Genomic DNA, 16,308 nt, shown 5'->3' with positions numbered 1-16,308 from the left:
TTAAATATATACTCTCTAAATTAATTTAATTCATTACAACTCTGAGCTAGGTATTATTTTTGTTCTTCCTGAAAGATGAGGAAATTGAGAGTTAGACAGAAGTCCAGTACTTCCTTTGCCCAATGAAAAATGTCTTTCTTACCTCTAGGCCAGCAGGGAAGACACCTCTTCCCTCCACGGGGAACATCCTCCCCGACAACCTCCTTCTTTTGCCTGCCTAGCTATTATTCATCCTTTCAGTTTCTAGTCAAATAGTACTTCCCCCATAAGCTGGGCCTAGCTTTCATTTTTTCAATCAATATTTGAATCCATCTAGCAATAAAGGACTCCACAAAGTGCTGGGGTGAACAAAACAGACACAGTCCTTGCACTTAAAAGGCTTAGCATCTGGCTGGAGAGACATAAATAACTACACAGTTGACCAATTAATTACAAGTGCAGGAAGTACTACAAAATAGAAGCATAATACCATGTGAGTGTGAGTTAGAGCTTGACTTGTGTGTGCTCATGGTTCTTCCTCATCACAGCATTTGTCACACTTTATTATAATTAGCTGTTTGTCTTTATTTCCCACTATGAGTGAAAGGTATAGGCATTAACTAAACTGTATTGTCATAGCTTGGTATAACTTCTATTTAATAAAAATACTTAATACTCATTTGTGGAATGAGTGATAAAACAATCAAATGGACTTGCCCAAAATACTAAATTAATGAGCCACAATAAGACTTGAACTTAGGACTCCAATTTCCATACTTTTGCCTTTATATTGTATTACTAAGAAATGGTAATGATTCTAAGAAAAGTTAATACTACACAACTACAAATAAAAAATAATTAACTTATACATACATATTATTTATAAACTATGCCTACCTGTAACATGAAAACCTATGTACACACAGGTATCATACAGTGTATCTCTAATACTAACATAAATACACTAATTAGTGACCCCAAAGGCCTTATTTATTCTGATTACTAGTTAGGCACTTGTAATAAAATACGCTAAACATATAAACTTACAGATTTAACTGACAAATTAAAAATGAGCTCATGCCTAAATAAGTGGTAACAATAGCAGTTATAAATAATACATACAACAAACACAAATATATACGAATTTGGGGTTACTATTTTAAAATGCAATGAAAAGTAATTTCTTAAATGTATAATTCAAAGTTTATGCTCCAAACAATGATGCTATAATAAATAAACTCTTGCATACGATAAAATACTGTTCTTTTAGTCCATAGGTATATATTCATAGCATATATTCATAGCCATCCTAACTGCTAAAGACATTAAACTATTTTCTTTGAATATTGAATTTTCCCTTGAATTTACAGAAATTGCAAATACAACCCCCAAACTGCCAGTACATCTTTCTTTCACTTTCTTCCAAAAGAATCATTTTAAGTTAGTCTTAATGAAAGGGAATTAGCACCATCTAGTGAAAGAAGCTAGCAGAAAAATAAATTCCATTAGGAGAATGCTACTTGAACCAAACGAAAATTGCTTATGTAGCAGTATAATAGACCAATTTCAGAAAATATGGAAAACTGTAGCAGTAATACCCCCTCCTGATTATGTTTTGTTAATTTATATTGGACTCTAACAGATGTTAGCTATTAACATTACATTTGTTCTAAAAACCTAACACTCATTACAATTCATCAAAAAACTGTCAGAAATATTCTAATTATGGAATGCTTAAAATGAAGAAAATTTGCTTTGTTGAAGGCACCACTAAATAATTCCAACCCATGAACTTGTAGCCTGATGTAATAGGCCTTGACTTATTCCTTAGAAAGGACAGACCTTGGAAAGTCATTATACTTTTTTGTACAGGGAAGATCATTTGGTGGCTGCATACATACAGGCCAGATTCACATGAAAGTGGGTTGAGGAAAGACTAACCAGTTGGGGGTTGATGGCAGTAATCTAGACAAGAGATACCAAGGCCTGGACTAAAATGAGGAACAAGAATCCACAGGGTTTAGGGATCACTATAACAGGCAGGATGACTGTGAACTACTACAGCAGTTTTTAAAATCTGGGCATACATTCCTATATCTGGTTCTATTATTATCTTAAACTGTATTAAAATAGTTACTCACTTTTGTTTAGTCTTGTTTTCTCTATTAGAGGGTAAGCTCCTTGAGGACAGAAATTCCGTTAGTATAGATGTTAAATAAGTAATATTTAATTAATAGGATATATGCATGAGGAGGTCACTTAATTTAATAATATAACTTGTAGAGATAAAAAAAATACAGTGGAATTTTCTTAAAGCCATTTTTAAAAGATTCCTCTTGAAAATTTAAGAGAAATTTTATGTTAATTATGTACAACTCTCAAATGCATGATCACTGCATCATGATGACAATTTTTCACCTGGTGGATGAAAAAGTAGTTTGAAATGAGCTGGTTCTTTTCTACTGCATCTTTGGATAAAAAGGCCAACTCATCTATTATCATTTTTTCCTCTCAACTTCTTTTTTCAAAGAATATAGCATGATTTATTTTTAAATGTTTCAAAAGCAGGAAAACTATTAATTTTTTTCAGATACATACATGAAGGTAAAAGTTTCATGTTTTACCTTCAAAACAAGACATGTATATATGTTAAAAACCTAGCTTTCAAACCTGGTTAACCTAGGGAATTAATAACACAAAATCAGGGCAATAGCTACCTGTGGGGAAAAAACAATGAGAAACAAGGGACTCTAAGTACTCTGTTAATGTTCTAGTTCTTAAGAAAAAGGGAAGAAGGGGTTGTTATTTTTTAAATGATACAGATATGTTTAAATGTACATTTTATTTATTTATTTTTTAAGTTACAGCCTTTCTGTGTTCTTTTTTTTTTTAAGATTTATTTATTTATTTTGGGAGAGAGAATGAAAGAGAGAGAAAGTACATGACGGGGGGAGGGTTAGAGGGAGAAGCAGGCTCTTCCCTGAGTGGGGAGCCCGATGCGGGACTTGATCCCAGGACTCCAGGATCATGACCTGAGCCGAAGGCAGTCACTTAACCAACTGAGCCACCCAGGTGCCCCTAAATATACATTTTAGATGCATACATTAGTTTACATTAAATAAGAAGCATTTTCCCTCCTCTCAGTTTCAAAATTCAATTATAGTGCTTATCCCAAAAAGGGACCAAGATGACTAATTAAAGACTAAGGCTTATACTGAAGATAAATGCAAACCAATAAAAATAAAAAATCATATAGCCTATAAAAATTCACTTATAATACATCAACTACACATCAACTTTAGTATAGTAAAATAAAAATAAATTTTATATATGCTAAATTCCATCCCAAAATTCTAAAATACTCTAACCAAAATTTTTACTTTCCTATATCCTTTACTTCTGATATCTAACAGTATTTTGCCTTTAGAAGGTATCATATAAATTTAAATTTTGAATTGCTAAGCCAGAGAACTCCAATAAGGATGATTATTTAGACCAGAAGACTGAACATTCACAACTAGTAGGCACATACCTGAATTTAGGAAGAACTGGGGAGAATCTCCATGAATGCCCACTGTGCCTGGTCCCAAGGAGTCGGAAAGGGTATTTACAAAGGCAAATACTCCACTCATGATTCCAAAGCCTAAACCAGAAACTAAAGAGGGAGAAACACGTTAGACCCTTTTCAGGCTATGATTTCTCTTCAAATCAAGTTTCCAAGGACTAGAGAATACTATTTTAAAGGGGAAATGGTATGCATGCTGTTGGAGAAGCAGTGGAAGGCTGGCTCAGGAAAGGTGAGTGCTTGGCTAAATGATAAACAGAGAAGGGTGTAAAAGGAAGGGGAATGAACAATGGAATGTAGCAGAGAAATGAGAAAAGAAAAAGATCTAGAAAGGCACAGAAACAAAAGGCAAGACCGAGGACACAATGCTCAAGTTCTGGCTTTGATTCATGATAGAAGTCTGTAGAATTAAGTATGAGGGCTTAAAACTGGAACCAAGCTTGGGGGACGACTGCCTACAGTAGAAAGTAATCCCTGGGTCAAACTAGGGTGACTCAACTTAGGGATCTAGACACAACCTTTAAAACATAATTCTGAAAGAAAACCCTGCAGAGGTATTAACTGTATTAATATGAAAAGTCCTCCTACCACAGCCAAAGTCACGGTAACCACCCGGAGAAGATAACAGTAACATCACTTAAAAACTGTTAACTAGAGTATATGCATAGTAAAAGCCCAACTTTCAAACCTGGTTAATTATTTAATGGACATACAGGTCACCTATAATCACTTCCCTTTATATAATGGTCCTGGAAAGCTAGAAAAATAAACAATATACACCAAAAGGCCAAGGCAATAATAAAAACTATTTAAAATCTACAAAGATGGGGTGCCTAGGTGGCTCAGTCTGTTAAGTCTCTGACTCTTGATTTCAGCTCAGGTCATCTCAGGGTCACGGGATCGAACTCCACATTGGGCTCCCTGCTCAGTGGGGAGTCTGCTGGAGATTCTCTCTCTCCCCCTCTTCCTCTCCCTCTGCTCCCCCGCCCCCTCCTCACCGCATGCGTGCAAGCACTCTCTCTCTCAAATGGGCAAATCTTTTTTCTAAAAAAAAAAAAAAAAAAACCTACAAAGATACAAAAAATAAAAATGGACTTTATGTCAAATCGGCTTTTTCTCTAAATGACACCATGCAGTTCCAACTTACCATAGGCCAGCAATCGCATAGAAGGTGCTGTCTCATCTGGATTTATACTCTTCAAACCCTCACTGGCTTTTCTAAAATAAAACCACACAATTTTTTAAAAGAAAAAGCAGTATATCAGGAAAATATACAAAGTATTTCAAAATCTAGATACTTATTGAGGCTTCTGATCAGGTTATACCTTGAATCTAAAATCCATTTAAACACTCTTAACTCTAGAGAACAAACAAATGGTAACCCCAGGGGAGGTAGGTGGGGGGATGGGCTAAATAGGTGATGGGGATTAAGGAGTACACTTGTGATGAGCACCGGTGATGTATGGAAGTGCTGAATCACTGTATTGTAGAAATGAAACTAATATTATCTTGTATGATAACTGGAATAAAAGTAAAACCTAAGAAAATAAAATCCACTTAAGCAAAACCCAGCAAATTCTCAATTAACTAAAATCAACCAAAATTTCCAACCAACTTTGCATTTTATCTGACTTTTCACATAGAAGAGAAAAAATAAGAAAAATATAAGTAAACAAGCCATCAGGGATTGAATTAGTAAGAAAAAAAGCAATGGTTCTGACTACTTTCTGAGCTCAGTAAATATTTAATTCAAGGGGCGCCTGGGTGGCTCAGTCGTTAAGCGGCTGCCTTCGGCGCTGGTCATGATCCCAGGGTCCTGGGATTGAGCCCCGCATCGGGCTCCCTGCTCAGCGGGAAGCCTGCTTCTCCCTCTCCCACTCCCCCTGCTTGTGTTCTCTCTCTCGCTGTGTCTCTCTCTGTCAAATAAATAAATAAAATCTTTTAAAAAAATTTAATTCAGTATCCTATGGCCTCCATCACTGTGAATTTTTCCCTCTCCCCAGAGTACTAGCTCTTCAATCCCAGTTTGTTGGCACTTTGTAATATCTCCCGCCTGGGTTATAGCTATTTTGCTACCCTCCCTTTTACCTTCCACTTCGCAGAACCTAAATTATACTCATCCTCCAAAGTCTCATTTACTCAGCAGTTTCTCAAAGAATTCACCTCTACCAATGACTGGTAATCGCTAATCTCTCCTTACTCTTAAATCCTAGAATGCCCATGGGTTGAGCTCTCATATAGGTACCTAATCATATGATCTTCAGATGATAAAATATTCTACATATTTGTTTCATATCCCCATCAGGCTTCAGGGGAGAATTAATCAGAGAATAAAATGCTACCCTCAGAAAAGGAGATAAATGAATACCTAAATGCATTAGAATACTGATCAGTAAGAAATGATCTTCAGTGATATCTGTGCTTCTGTTGGGAACAACTCACATACTTATCATGAGTCCCTGCTCCCATGCAGATGTGTTAGGTAAGAATGTAAGGTGTGGCTGTCAGTTTTATTACTGTCACTATTACTAACATTTGTTGGCTAGAAACTTTGCAACAATGATCCTGACTCAAAGGGTATTTACATTATATTTATGAGAAGGTATATTTGTTAATGCAATAAAAAAAACAAACATTTTAGATTGATTTTTCACTAAGTGCTGAAACAAAATGAGTTAGGTTAACTCTAAGAGTAGACAATTAAATTAACCAGAACATACTTACATTCTGGGCATTGTGTTAATTTAAATTTCAAGGTATGCATATTCAAAATAGCTGGCCTATTCACTACATATAAATATCATTGATTACTTTAAATTAAGGCAATGCAGAATTCAACCAAAATAGTAATAAGCATAATGAAAAGGGCCTTTTGCTTTTCTAGACTTGAAAGAAACAATTTGCCATTTCAGGGCTCTCCAGTTAGAAGCATTATTTAGTAGCAAGGACATTAATCAAAACTTGAGTGGCTATATCATCTTTTTTAAGATTTTATTTATTTATTCATGAGAGACAGAAAGAGAGAGAGAAGCAGAGGGAGAAGCAGGCTCCCCGCTGAGCAGGGAGCCCGATGCGGGACTCGATCCCAGGACCCTGGGATCATGACCTGAGCCGAAGGCAGACGCTTAACCATCTGAGCCACCCAGGATCCCATGGCTATATCATCTTTCTCTGGAGCAGTAACCAACTAAGATGTTCAATTTTCCTAAATAAAATAATCTGTCACAGGAATGTTGTTAAAGGCTAATTAAAGCGTGGAGACACATATGATAGTAATAATCTCTATCAACAAGTGGACATAATGGTACAACAGGATAAAATTTTGGAGGATTTGTTTTATATAAATTGCTCAATAATGAATAAAAGATTTCTTGCTATCTGGTACAGCAAGGTATTGCTATCACAAATGTATTAAATATATAAATTCAAAAGTTTAATAAACTTCCTCATTCTATGTTGCAAGTTTGTGAGAGGAAAGGTCTGGTATTAACTGTTCTCAACGCTAACATTAGGAAATGAAAAAGTAGAAAACACCATTACGGGCGCCTGGGTGGCTCAGTCGGTTAAGCGACTGCCTTCGGCTCAGGTCATGATCCTGGAGTCACAGGATCGAGTCCCGCATCGGGCTCCCTGCTTGGCAGGGAGTCTGCTTCTCCCTCTGACCCTACCCCCTCTCATGAGCTCTCTCTCTCATTCTTTCTCTCAAATAAATAAATAAAATCTTTAAAAAAAAAAAAAGAAAACACCATTACTTTCCATGTTCCTGATGGATATAGAACACATGATCAATGATGTAAGGTTACAGTGTTTTTAACTTGACCATTTTACTGAAATGGAAAATTCTGTTTACATTTATTACTATTTCCAAGAACAAAAAAGAAAAAGTCCAATTATTTTTTTTTTTACTTACTTGAGAGAGAGAGAAAGCACAAGAGGGGGTACGGTCAGAGGGAGAAGCAGACTCCCTGCCGAGCAGGGAGCCCGACACGGGACTCGATCCCAGGATTCTGGGATCATGACCCGAGCTGAAGGCAGTCGCCCAACAAACTGAGCCACCCAGGCGCCCACAAAAGTCCAATTTTTAAAAAATATAAACTTTGTGGGGTACCTGGGTGGCTCAGTTGGTTAAGTGTCTGCTTGGCTCAGGTTGTGCTCTCTGGGTCCTGGGGTGGAGACCAGCCTTGGGCTCCCTGCTCAGTGGGGAGTCTGCTTCTTCTTCTCCCTCCTCCTTGGCCCTTCCCCCCCCACCCCCCACCCCCGCTCATACTCTAATAAATAAATAAAATCTTAAAAAACAATTGTAGTAGCACACCTTGGGAAACAGTGATAGTGAGAGCTAAGCCTTAGGCTGTCTTCCCATAGCCATAAGGGTGACTTTCCTGGTCACCAAGGCAGTGCATGCATGTTGGGGTTACCTTTACCTTTTCTATAAGTTGTACCAAAACATCTACTTAACTTCTTTCATTTGTAACATTCTTCAAATAAAGTAATTTGGTACCCCCCCAAAAAACAATTGTAGTAATGATTATCCTTTTTTCTATAAATGGAAGATGTTCTAAAATTAGGAAATATTTATGCTATCAGCATTATAAGACAAAACTGGATTTAATTACAAAAGCTTCAGGTCAAAAAATGTTTAATGTATGTTTTAGGCAATGTATGCAACCAAAATTTGGATTTTTAACGAAATTACTATAGGAAGGACTATCACTTGTGGCCACATGCCAGTTTCTCACAGTACATCTCTTTGCTACGCTGAAAGTTACAATTCATTTATTCATTTCTTCAAGATGAAGCACTTGTTCCCGAGGCCTGACCCATGAAATAAATCTATATTAGAGCAGTGATAAATATTTTTTTAAAGATTTATTTATTTATTTGAGAGAGCGAGAATGAGAGAGAGTGAGAGAGTACATGAGAGGGGGGAGGATTAGAGGGAGAAGCAGGCTCCCCGCCGAGCAGGGAGCCCGATGCGGGACCCGATCCCAGGACTCCAGGATCATGACCTGAGCCGAAGGCAGTTGCTTAACCAACTGAGCCACCCAGGCGCCCCAGTGATAAATATTTTGAATCAGTTTCATATATGTAAAAAACTGGTACAAACCTTCCACGTTTTAATCTTGGCACCAAATTCAGATAGCAAAAATGTGACTGAGGCAGTACTTTAAATTTGAAAACCTACTTTGGAAGTGGAGATAGTTAAAATAGTAATTAAACAAAGTTCCTATATTTGGATGTAGTACAGCATATGAGAGCAAGTTAAACATATTTATATGTTAGTCATGAATAAAGTACCATAATAATTCTCAAACTTGTTTTAACATACAACTACATGACAGCCAACATGTCTAAAATTTGCTAGAAAAATATTGTACAATAATCCAAAGACTTGGTGGAGATGCATTTTGCAATGGCAGTGTAAAGGCACATGTTAATACAGGTTTGTCCTATTATCTGTTTGCTAATTTCCAAAGGCCCTTTCAGAGGAATAATCATGGTTTTCCTAGAAGGCCAAAGAGGCTTCTCTGAACTGGGTGGCATGAAAGCCTTGACTGACCTGTAATTCCTTTGCCGTACAAATGGCAACCTATGTTCAGCTTGTAGTCCTTTAGAACTGTAGAACAGTGCCAATAAAAGGTTGCATTCCAGGTAGAATCCATGACAAAACAAGGTGGTAAAGAACAGCAGATTTAGTCACTCAGGGTAAGTCGGATTTTAGATCCTAATATCCTAAGGGGTTATTAAACCCATGTCCCTAAACTGTGAAAATCTATTCAAAATTAGGTCTGCTTCAAAAGTAGGACCAACATATGTGAAAATGTAAAACCAACATGAGCCAATGATGTTGCTGACAGGAAAAAAACAGTGCAACCTGAGACTAAGAGTACAGTGCCCAAGCAAGGGTGCAAAAGGCCACTGATCTCTGTACTACCTCGACCACAGCAGGGTATTGTGCTGGGTCCTAAGCACAGGTAAACTCCAGGCACTAACAAAAAGGGGTGTCTAGGGCGCCTGGGTGGCTCAGTTGGTTGGGCGACTGCCTTCAGCTCAGGTCATGATCCTGGAGTCCCGGGATCGAGTCCCACATCGGGCTCCCTGCTCAGCGGGGAGTCTGCTTCTCCCTCTGACCCTCTCCCCTCTCATGCTCTCTCTCTATCTCATTCTCTCTCTCTCAAATAAATAAAATCTTAAAAAAAAGGGGGGGATGTCTACCGACATAAAAGAGATGGAAAAGGTTTAGAAGCCACATCTATGTCTTCTGAGGGCCAGGTGAAGAAATGAGGTATGTGTAGCCTTGAAAGGGACAAGATGACAACCATGTAACAGGGATTTCATTTGGCTATGTGGGGCAGGGGTCAGAAAGAGGGAGATTTTGATTACCTGAATATATTCTACCGTTAAAATTAAATTTTGGAATGAAAGTAACTGCTACATACCAGAAACATTCAACCACAGCTGAATAGATGGTCCATCTGTTAAGGATTGTATTCTTGTGGAAACTTAAATGTAATTGTTGGTATTTGGTTGTTGCTCTTTAATATTTCCAAAAACTAATGGAAATTTCATTTTTAAACATTTTCTAAGAATTTTGCTTCTAAGCAATGGCTTCCTGGTTTGCTATTGTAATTAAAATTGCTTCATTATTAAGTTTCAATATCTGTTATTAAAAGCAACAAGTAAGGGGGCGCCTAGGTGGCTTAGTTGGTTGAGCGTCCAACTCTTGGTTTTGGCTCAGGTCATGATCTCAGGGTCATGAGACAGAGCCCCATGAGATCTCTGCTCAATGTGGAGTCTGCTTGAGATTCTCCCTCTCCCTCCTCTACCCACCCTCTCTAAAATAAATAAATGAATCTTTAAAAAAGAAAAACAGCAACAAGTAGGGGCACCTGGTAGCTCAGTCGGTTAAGCCTCTGATTCTTGATTTCAGCTCAGGTCATGATCTCAGGGTTGTGAGATGGAGCCCCGCATCAAGCTCCACATCGAGCATGGAGCCTGCTTAAGATTCTCTCTCCCTCTGCCCTTCCCCACCCTCACACTTTAAATAAATAAATAAATATGTAAAATCTTTAAAAGCAACAAGTAAAAAATACAGAAGGCCTGGCATATTGGCAGGAACAAATTATCAGAAGCCTATTACAAGAGATGTTGTTGAGGTTCTGTCTTGATTACATACATGAAATCTGTGGAATGCCTTATCTCATTTTCAGAAATAAAAAGAGCACACTTATCACTTTATAAGCCTTACTACATAATCAAAGCCAACCTCATGACTGCCTGAAAGAAAATATGGTTCTAAGTTCAAGCTGTGTTTCAAATCAGTGGTTTCATGTGAGGTCCTCATGGATCCTACAGATGACCTACATCCTGGCCTAAAAAGGGAACTCATAACCATGGCTTTTTAAATGTATTTTTCTATTATAGATATGAAATCACATGAAATATCACAAAATAAACTGTTATCCCCTGATACAGTCAAAATAATGGTAGGTATAATCTCCATAAGAATGATTTATTTTCAGTGGTGGCAAAGAGAAGCACACATTAATTCTAAGCTGGAACAGTTTTTCTTGTTGTTTCAATGACTATTTCTCTAGCTTATTTTCCTGCAGGGCACTTACTATCTTCTAGCATACAATGTATTTTCTTGTTCATTCAGTGTTGTCTCTTTCCACTATAACCTCCATGAAGACAGAGACTGTCTTTTAATCATCATATATCCCCAAAGTGCCTAGGACAGTGCCTGGCACTGAGTAAATTCTCAAGAAATATTTTTTGAATGAGTGAAGAAAGAAATGTCCACAAGTTAAAATACTCAATATTTGCAGGGCACCTGGGTGGTTCAGTCGGTTGAGTGTCTGACTCTTGATTTCAGCTCCAGTCATGATTTCACGGTTGTGGGATCAAGCCCCAAGTTGAGTGGGCTCCACTCAGCAGGGAGTCTGCGTGAGATTCTCCCTCTCTCTCTCCCTCTGCCCCCTCATGCGCACACTCTCTCTAAAATAAATCTTAAAAAAAAAATACTCAATATTTTCAGGCTGGGAATGTACAATCACTTGACTTTCAACTCTGTAAGGCACAGGCCCTCAATACCACACTCTATTAGTGTTTCAAACTACTAAATCGTAATTCAAATATAAATGAAAAAAAGGTAAAGCAAATTTTAACTTACTTTAAAAGTTTATAATACATAAACCGAAACATTTCTTGGATAAGGACTGAGACTAACACTCCCAAGATCAGCAGATATTTCTGTATTGGTCCATCTTTGTGGTCAGTAATGGTTCTTGCCATGAACCAAAAAAGGGAGGAAAACAGCAGAGACACCAACCAGAAAAAAGCTCTGAAAATTAGAGGGGGAAAAAGGTATAAGTGAACAGGATTAATAATGATTTAAAAGTGAAAAAACTCTACTTGAGAAGGAACAGATTTCCTGACTCTTTAATAAGAGGGGGGAAAAAGTCCTCATAAAGTGATGCCCTGGATCACTTGTTCTTAATCAATGGTTCCTTTTCCCTGGTGAGATGAACATGCAGTCCAAGAGGAATGGGAGATTTTTTCCTAACAATCATTTTTTTTTTTTTTTTAGTGGCCCTGCTGTTTCTAAAGTACACCTGGAGACTATGCTAAGGACTATCTAGCTAGAAACCTGGTTATTTGCTACTCTTCCTAATTAATGCTTTGCCCATGCCCACTGATGGCGTAAATATGTGTCTTTTCCAAAAAAAAAAAGGTCTACATCTCTATTAACAGAGTGATTGGTATAAAATTCAGAGGTTGAAAACCTGTTGAAATCTAAGTCAGCTTTCCAGGCCTGGCTTGTACAACATTACCTGTGGATTTTAATGATTATAACAAGCTTTACACACTTTTTGCCCAAATCTCTATTGTGTTTAAAATGACACACATCTGATGCGGCACTTTCAATACAGTTGTGAGAGGTGGAGCAGCTCAGAAAAGGTGGTTAACGCTGGCCTACGGTGGCTGTTTCTCCCAGTACTAAGTGAGACTCAAAGGTGGAGGGGGACGTAGGGAGCCCCGGAGGAGCTGCCAGACAATTGAAAAATCGGGATTATGACCACATTCGCCGCAAGAGTTCAGTATTTACCAAGCTCCCGCAAAGAGATGCACTGACGGGTGTTTCGGTGTTTTCACGGGTTTCCACCCTTTAGCTGTACACCTGAATCACCTGGGGAGCTTAAAAAAAAAATCCGTAGCCGAATCCCACCCCCTAGATATTACAATTTGGCTGATCTGGGGTAGGGGTCGGGCATGGGTATGTTTTAAAGCACCTAAGCTCCGGGGCTGATGTGCTCTTAACCCCTTTGGGATTGATTACAGATGCCTGTGAGAATCTGAGGGAAATTAGGGACTCCCTCCAGTGAAATAAGAGATGAATATTTGAACTTACCCACAATTTTTTCATACAATTTTAATGGCTTCACAACTCACCAGAGCCCACCCACGGACCCTCGGCAAAAACTCAGGGGCCATGCATCAGGGTTTTCTGAGACCCACAGTGTGAGCTCCTTCCCCAAAGCCCGCCCTGTGGAATCCCGGGGCTCTTTTTCTTTTCCCGCAGACCCTCGGAGGACGAGGAATACCAGGAAAGCGGGATCCCGGCTCTCCCCCTCCCAACCCTTCTCCCCTCCAAAGCCCAACAAGGTCGAGCCGTTTGGCGGGGACGCCGGGGGTCGCCGGTACCTCCCGCGGGGGAATAGAGCCCCGGGTCCGGGTTTCCCGGAGCAACCGCCTCACCCGATGATGAGGAAGATGACGCGCAACGGCTCGGTGGCGATGGTGAAGATGTAGAGGGCCAGCGCAGGCCCGAAGGCAATGAAGGCGCAGCCGAAGAACACGGCCGCCGTCATGGCGACCGCGGAAGCCGGCCCGGAGGCCTGACCCGGACGCGAGGTGCACCGGACGCTGACAGAGCTGAGCTCGGCGCGGGGGAGCGAGCTGGGAGGGACGGAGCGGCTGGAGGAGAGGCGGAGGGGGCGGGGCGCGGCGGAGGAGGCTGGAGGCGGGGCGGAGGGGGGCTGGACGGGCGGGGTGGAGCGCCGCGGAGGGAGTGGGAGGAGGGGCGGAGGAAGCTGGAGGAGGGGCGGAGGCGGCTGGAGGAGGGCGGGGCGCGGCGGGGCGGGCCGGGGAGGGGCGGAGGGCGTGGAAGAAGCGGGTGGTTGGGGCGCCGCGGAAGAGGTTGGAAGCTGGGCGGGGCGGGGCGGAGGGGGCTGGAGGCTGGGCGGTGTTCCTCGGCGGGGTTGGGGCCCGGCGGAGGGGGGTGTGGCGATTGAGGCTGGAAGGCGGGCGGGGGCGGGGGCGGGGGCGGGCCTCACCGCCAGGCTTTCTGCCCCACTTGGCGTCTGGGGCCACCGTGATGCCTAGGCCGCGTTCACTGGCGACTGTAGCTGAGGGCCTCGACCCCCGCCACTACCAACACCACTCACTGGTACACACTGATCAGGCCATCGGTGCCGGCGGGAGGTCACTAGGAAGACAGGAGGTTCCTCAGCCCGCTTTGGAGCCAGAACAGGGGACGACTCCAGATCAACTAAAGAAAAGCCCCTCTGGACAGAAGGAGGATTCCGTTTCTAAATAAAGTTGTCCTTTCTATTTTTTAAGTTTTATTCTAAATAAAATTGTCTTTTTCAAGGCATATTTTGCCATTTGCACAGTTGCAGGAACTGTCGTGCTCTGTCATATACCATATGACATACCCATATAACGGTAACCCAGGCGATAACTCATAATAATAAAAGTATGTAATAGTAATAAAGGAAGCTATCCTTCTCAGGGTTGTTTTTTTGTGTGTCTAGTCCCCACACCCCCAAGTCTTCAGAAAAGTCGTGGTTTTTTGAGAGAGGGGGGACGTGGGAGAGGGAGAGAGAATCTTAAGCAGTCTCCATCCCGGCCCAGGGAGGAGCCCCATCTTGCCACCCTGAGATGAAATCAAGAGTCTCATTGAGCCATGCAGGCGCCCCCAGAAATGTTGTTTTTGAAGGCGTTGTCCTATCGCCCACCCTATTAACCATAAAATCCCCCTGCTCTCTTTTCATTTGCTTATTTGTGTCGCCAATTGAAATGTAAACTTTTGGAGGGTAGGGGCTTTGTTTTGTTTTGCTGTTTCCACAGCACCTAAAAGGTGCTCACTAAATATTCAGTGAATGAAATAATTTTAAAAATGGAGCTTATAAATATTTGCTATTTTATATTAATTTAACAATTTCTGAGAGGTTTAAAAATTAAAATCAGAAGGTTACCCTGATCATTCACATCTAAGATTTTTCTCCATGTTTAATGGGAATAATGATGGTAATAATACCTCAAGGGTTATTTTCAGAATTGTACCTGCACAGTAAGTGCTGTATAAGTGTTAGCCATTCCTACTCATTCTTTAATGTCTATCATGAATAAAGCTCTTGGAAACCAACACTCTTTTGAAAAGACAAATAACAGTAGGCCAAAGTTGGGACCTGAATGAAGATCTTTTGCCTCTTACCTCTGAAAATGGGCCTTCAAATAATACAAGAGTTTAACTCTTATGGTAAAATTTCACCTTTGCCCATTGAAAACAGACATATGTATTTTCCATTTACTCCACAAAATACTTCATTTTGAAATGAGCACCTATGGAAACTCATGAGAGTGCAGAATGGTAGAGTGACTCACCATTACATAGATTCTTTTGGTTCTATCCTGAATCAAAGTTATCAAATGCCGTTCCATTACCTCAGCTCCATGCAGAAATGCCTTCACAGAAGCATAATGTACTCAGGTCCTTAGCATAAATTAAGATTTTTATACAACAAATGGCCACCTACATTTTTCCTGCACATTTTATAAAACTTTAATTATTGGGCGCCTGGGTGGCTCAGTAGGTTAAGCATCTGCCTTGGGCTCAGGTCATGATCCCAGGGTCCTGGGATTGAGTCCCGCATCGAGCCACCTGCTCAGTGGGAAGCCTGCTTCTCCCTCTCCCTTTGCCTCTCCCGCTTTCATGCACGTGTGCCCTCTCTCTCTGTCTCTCTCTCTCTGTCTCTCTCTCTCTCTGTCTCTCGCTCTCGCTCTCTCTCTCCCCCCCACCCCGTCTCACTCTCTCTCAAATAAATAAATAAAATCTTTAAAAAAAACTTTAATTATCATTGTTGAATATCTTTAATAGATCCATGCTTTACTATTTGAGTTCAGGGCTAGAAAAAGGTTTTGTTTCTCCTGACAAATGCATATGTTTAGCTCTGAGTGCTAACTTGTCATATTCAGGCTTTATCTTGACTCCCAAGAAGCTTGGAGCTAAACTTATCTTCCGGGTTTTGGTTATTATAATTACTGCCATGACTTCAGAAAATGACTTATTCTTGTATCCCTATTTTAATGACTTGATTACCCCAAACCGTAACTAGATCTCTGTGTCTTGGTTAAAGCTGCCTCAAATATTTTGGAAGTAGGCAACTCAATATGCCTTGAGGGAGCTGAGGGAATTTGTATTCATAGTATCTTGACCATATTTCAGTTCAATCTTAGTCTTCAAATCTAGTTTAAAAAAATAGGAAGGTAATGCAAAATGTAATGAGTTTGTCCCCCCGCCAGTAAAGGCATCTTTAACTGATGTCTTTTGGAACAGAAAAGAAGAAAGCAACTAGACCAAATTGACAAAGTCACCAATAAAATAGTCATCTTCAGCATTCATGTTTATTTACTTTCTAGAAAAACTAATTTCGAGTTTTCTCCGAATAATAGTACCTTACATTTATATAATGCATTGCTGT

The 16,308-nt window shown here is 40.2% G+C and overlaps 1 protein-coding gene across 7 annotated transcripts in view; it reads right to left on the bottom strand.

Moving 5' to 3' along the window:
* The window catches only part of APH1B (aph-1B gamma-secretase subunit), an 80,078-nt gene extending 66,568 nt beyond the window's left edge, over positions 1–13,510 (bottom strand). For 6 of the 7 annotated variants that reach the window (XR_015768559.1, XR_003608626.2, XM_028100281.2 and 3 more), the window contains exons 1-4: positions 13,301–13,510; positions 11,715–11,885; positions 4,692–4,762; positions 3,512–3,634 (exon numbers count right to left, since the gene is read on the bottom strand). Coding sequence is in view for 5 of the 7 variants with exons in the window: in XM_028100281.2 (XP_027956082.1) it covers positions 3,512–3,634; positions 4,692–4,762; positions 11,715–11,885; positions 13,301–13,413 (478 nt within the window). In the remaining 2 variants the exon portion in view is untranslated. The remainder of the gene's footprint in view (positions 1–3,511; positions 3,635–4,691; positions 4,763–11,714; positions 11,886–13,300) is intronic. The other variant, XM_028100284.2, reaches the window with a different exon arrangement.
* Positions 13,511–16,308: the final 2,798 nt, after the last annotated feature.

This window comes from Eumetopias jubatus, unplaced genomic scaffold (assembly GCF_037043125.1).
Source record: "Eumetopias jubatus isolate StellerSeaLion01/CBP00866 unplaced genomic scaffold, mEumJub1_p1.0 scaffold_7, whole genome shotgun sequence".
In the NCBI taxonomy this organism is placed as follows: Eukaryota; Metazoa; Chordata; class Mammalia; order Carnivora; family Otariidae; genus Eumetopias; species Eumetopias jubatus.
This window is presented reverse-complemented; position numbering and strand designations above follow the sequence as displayed.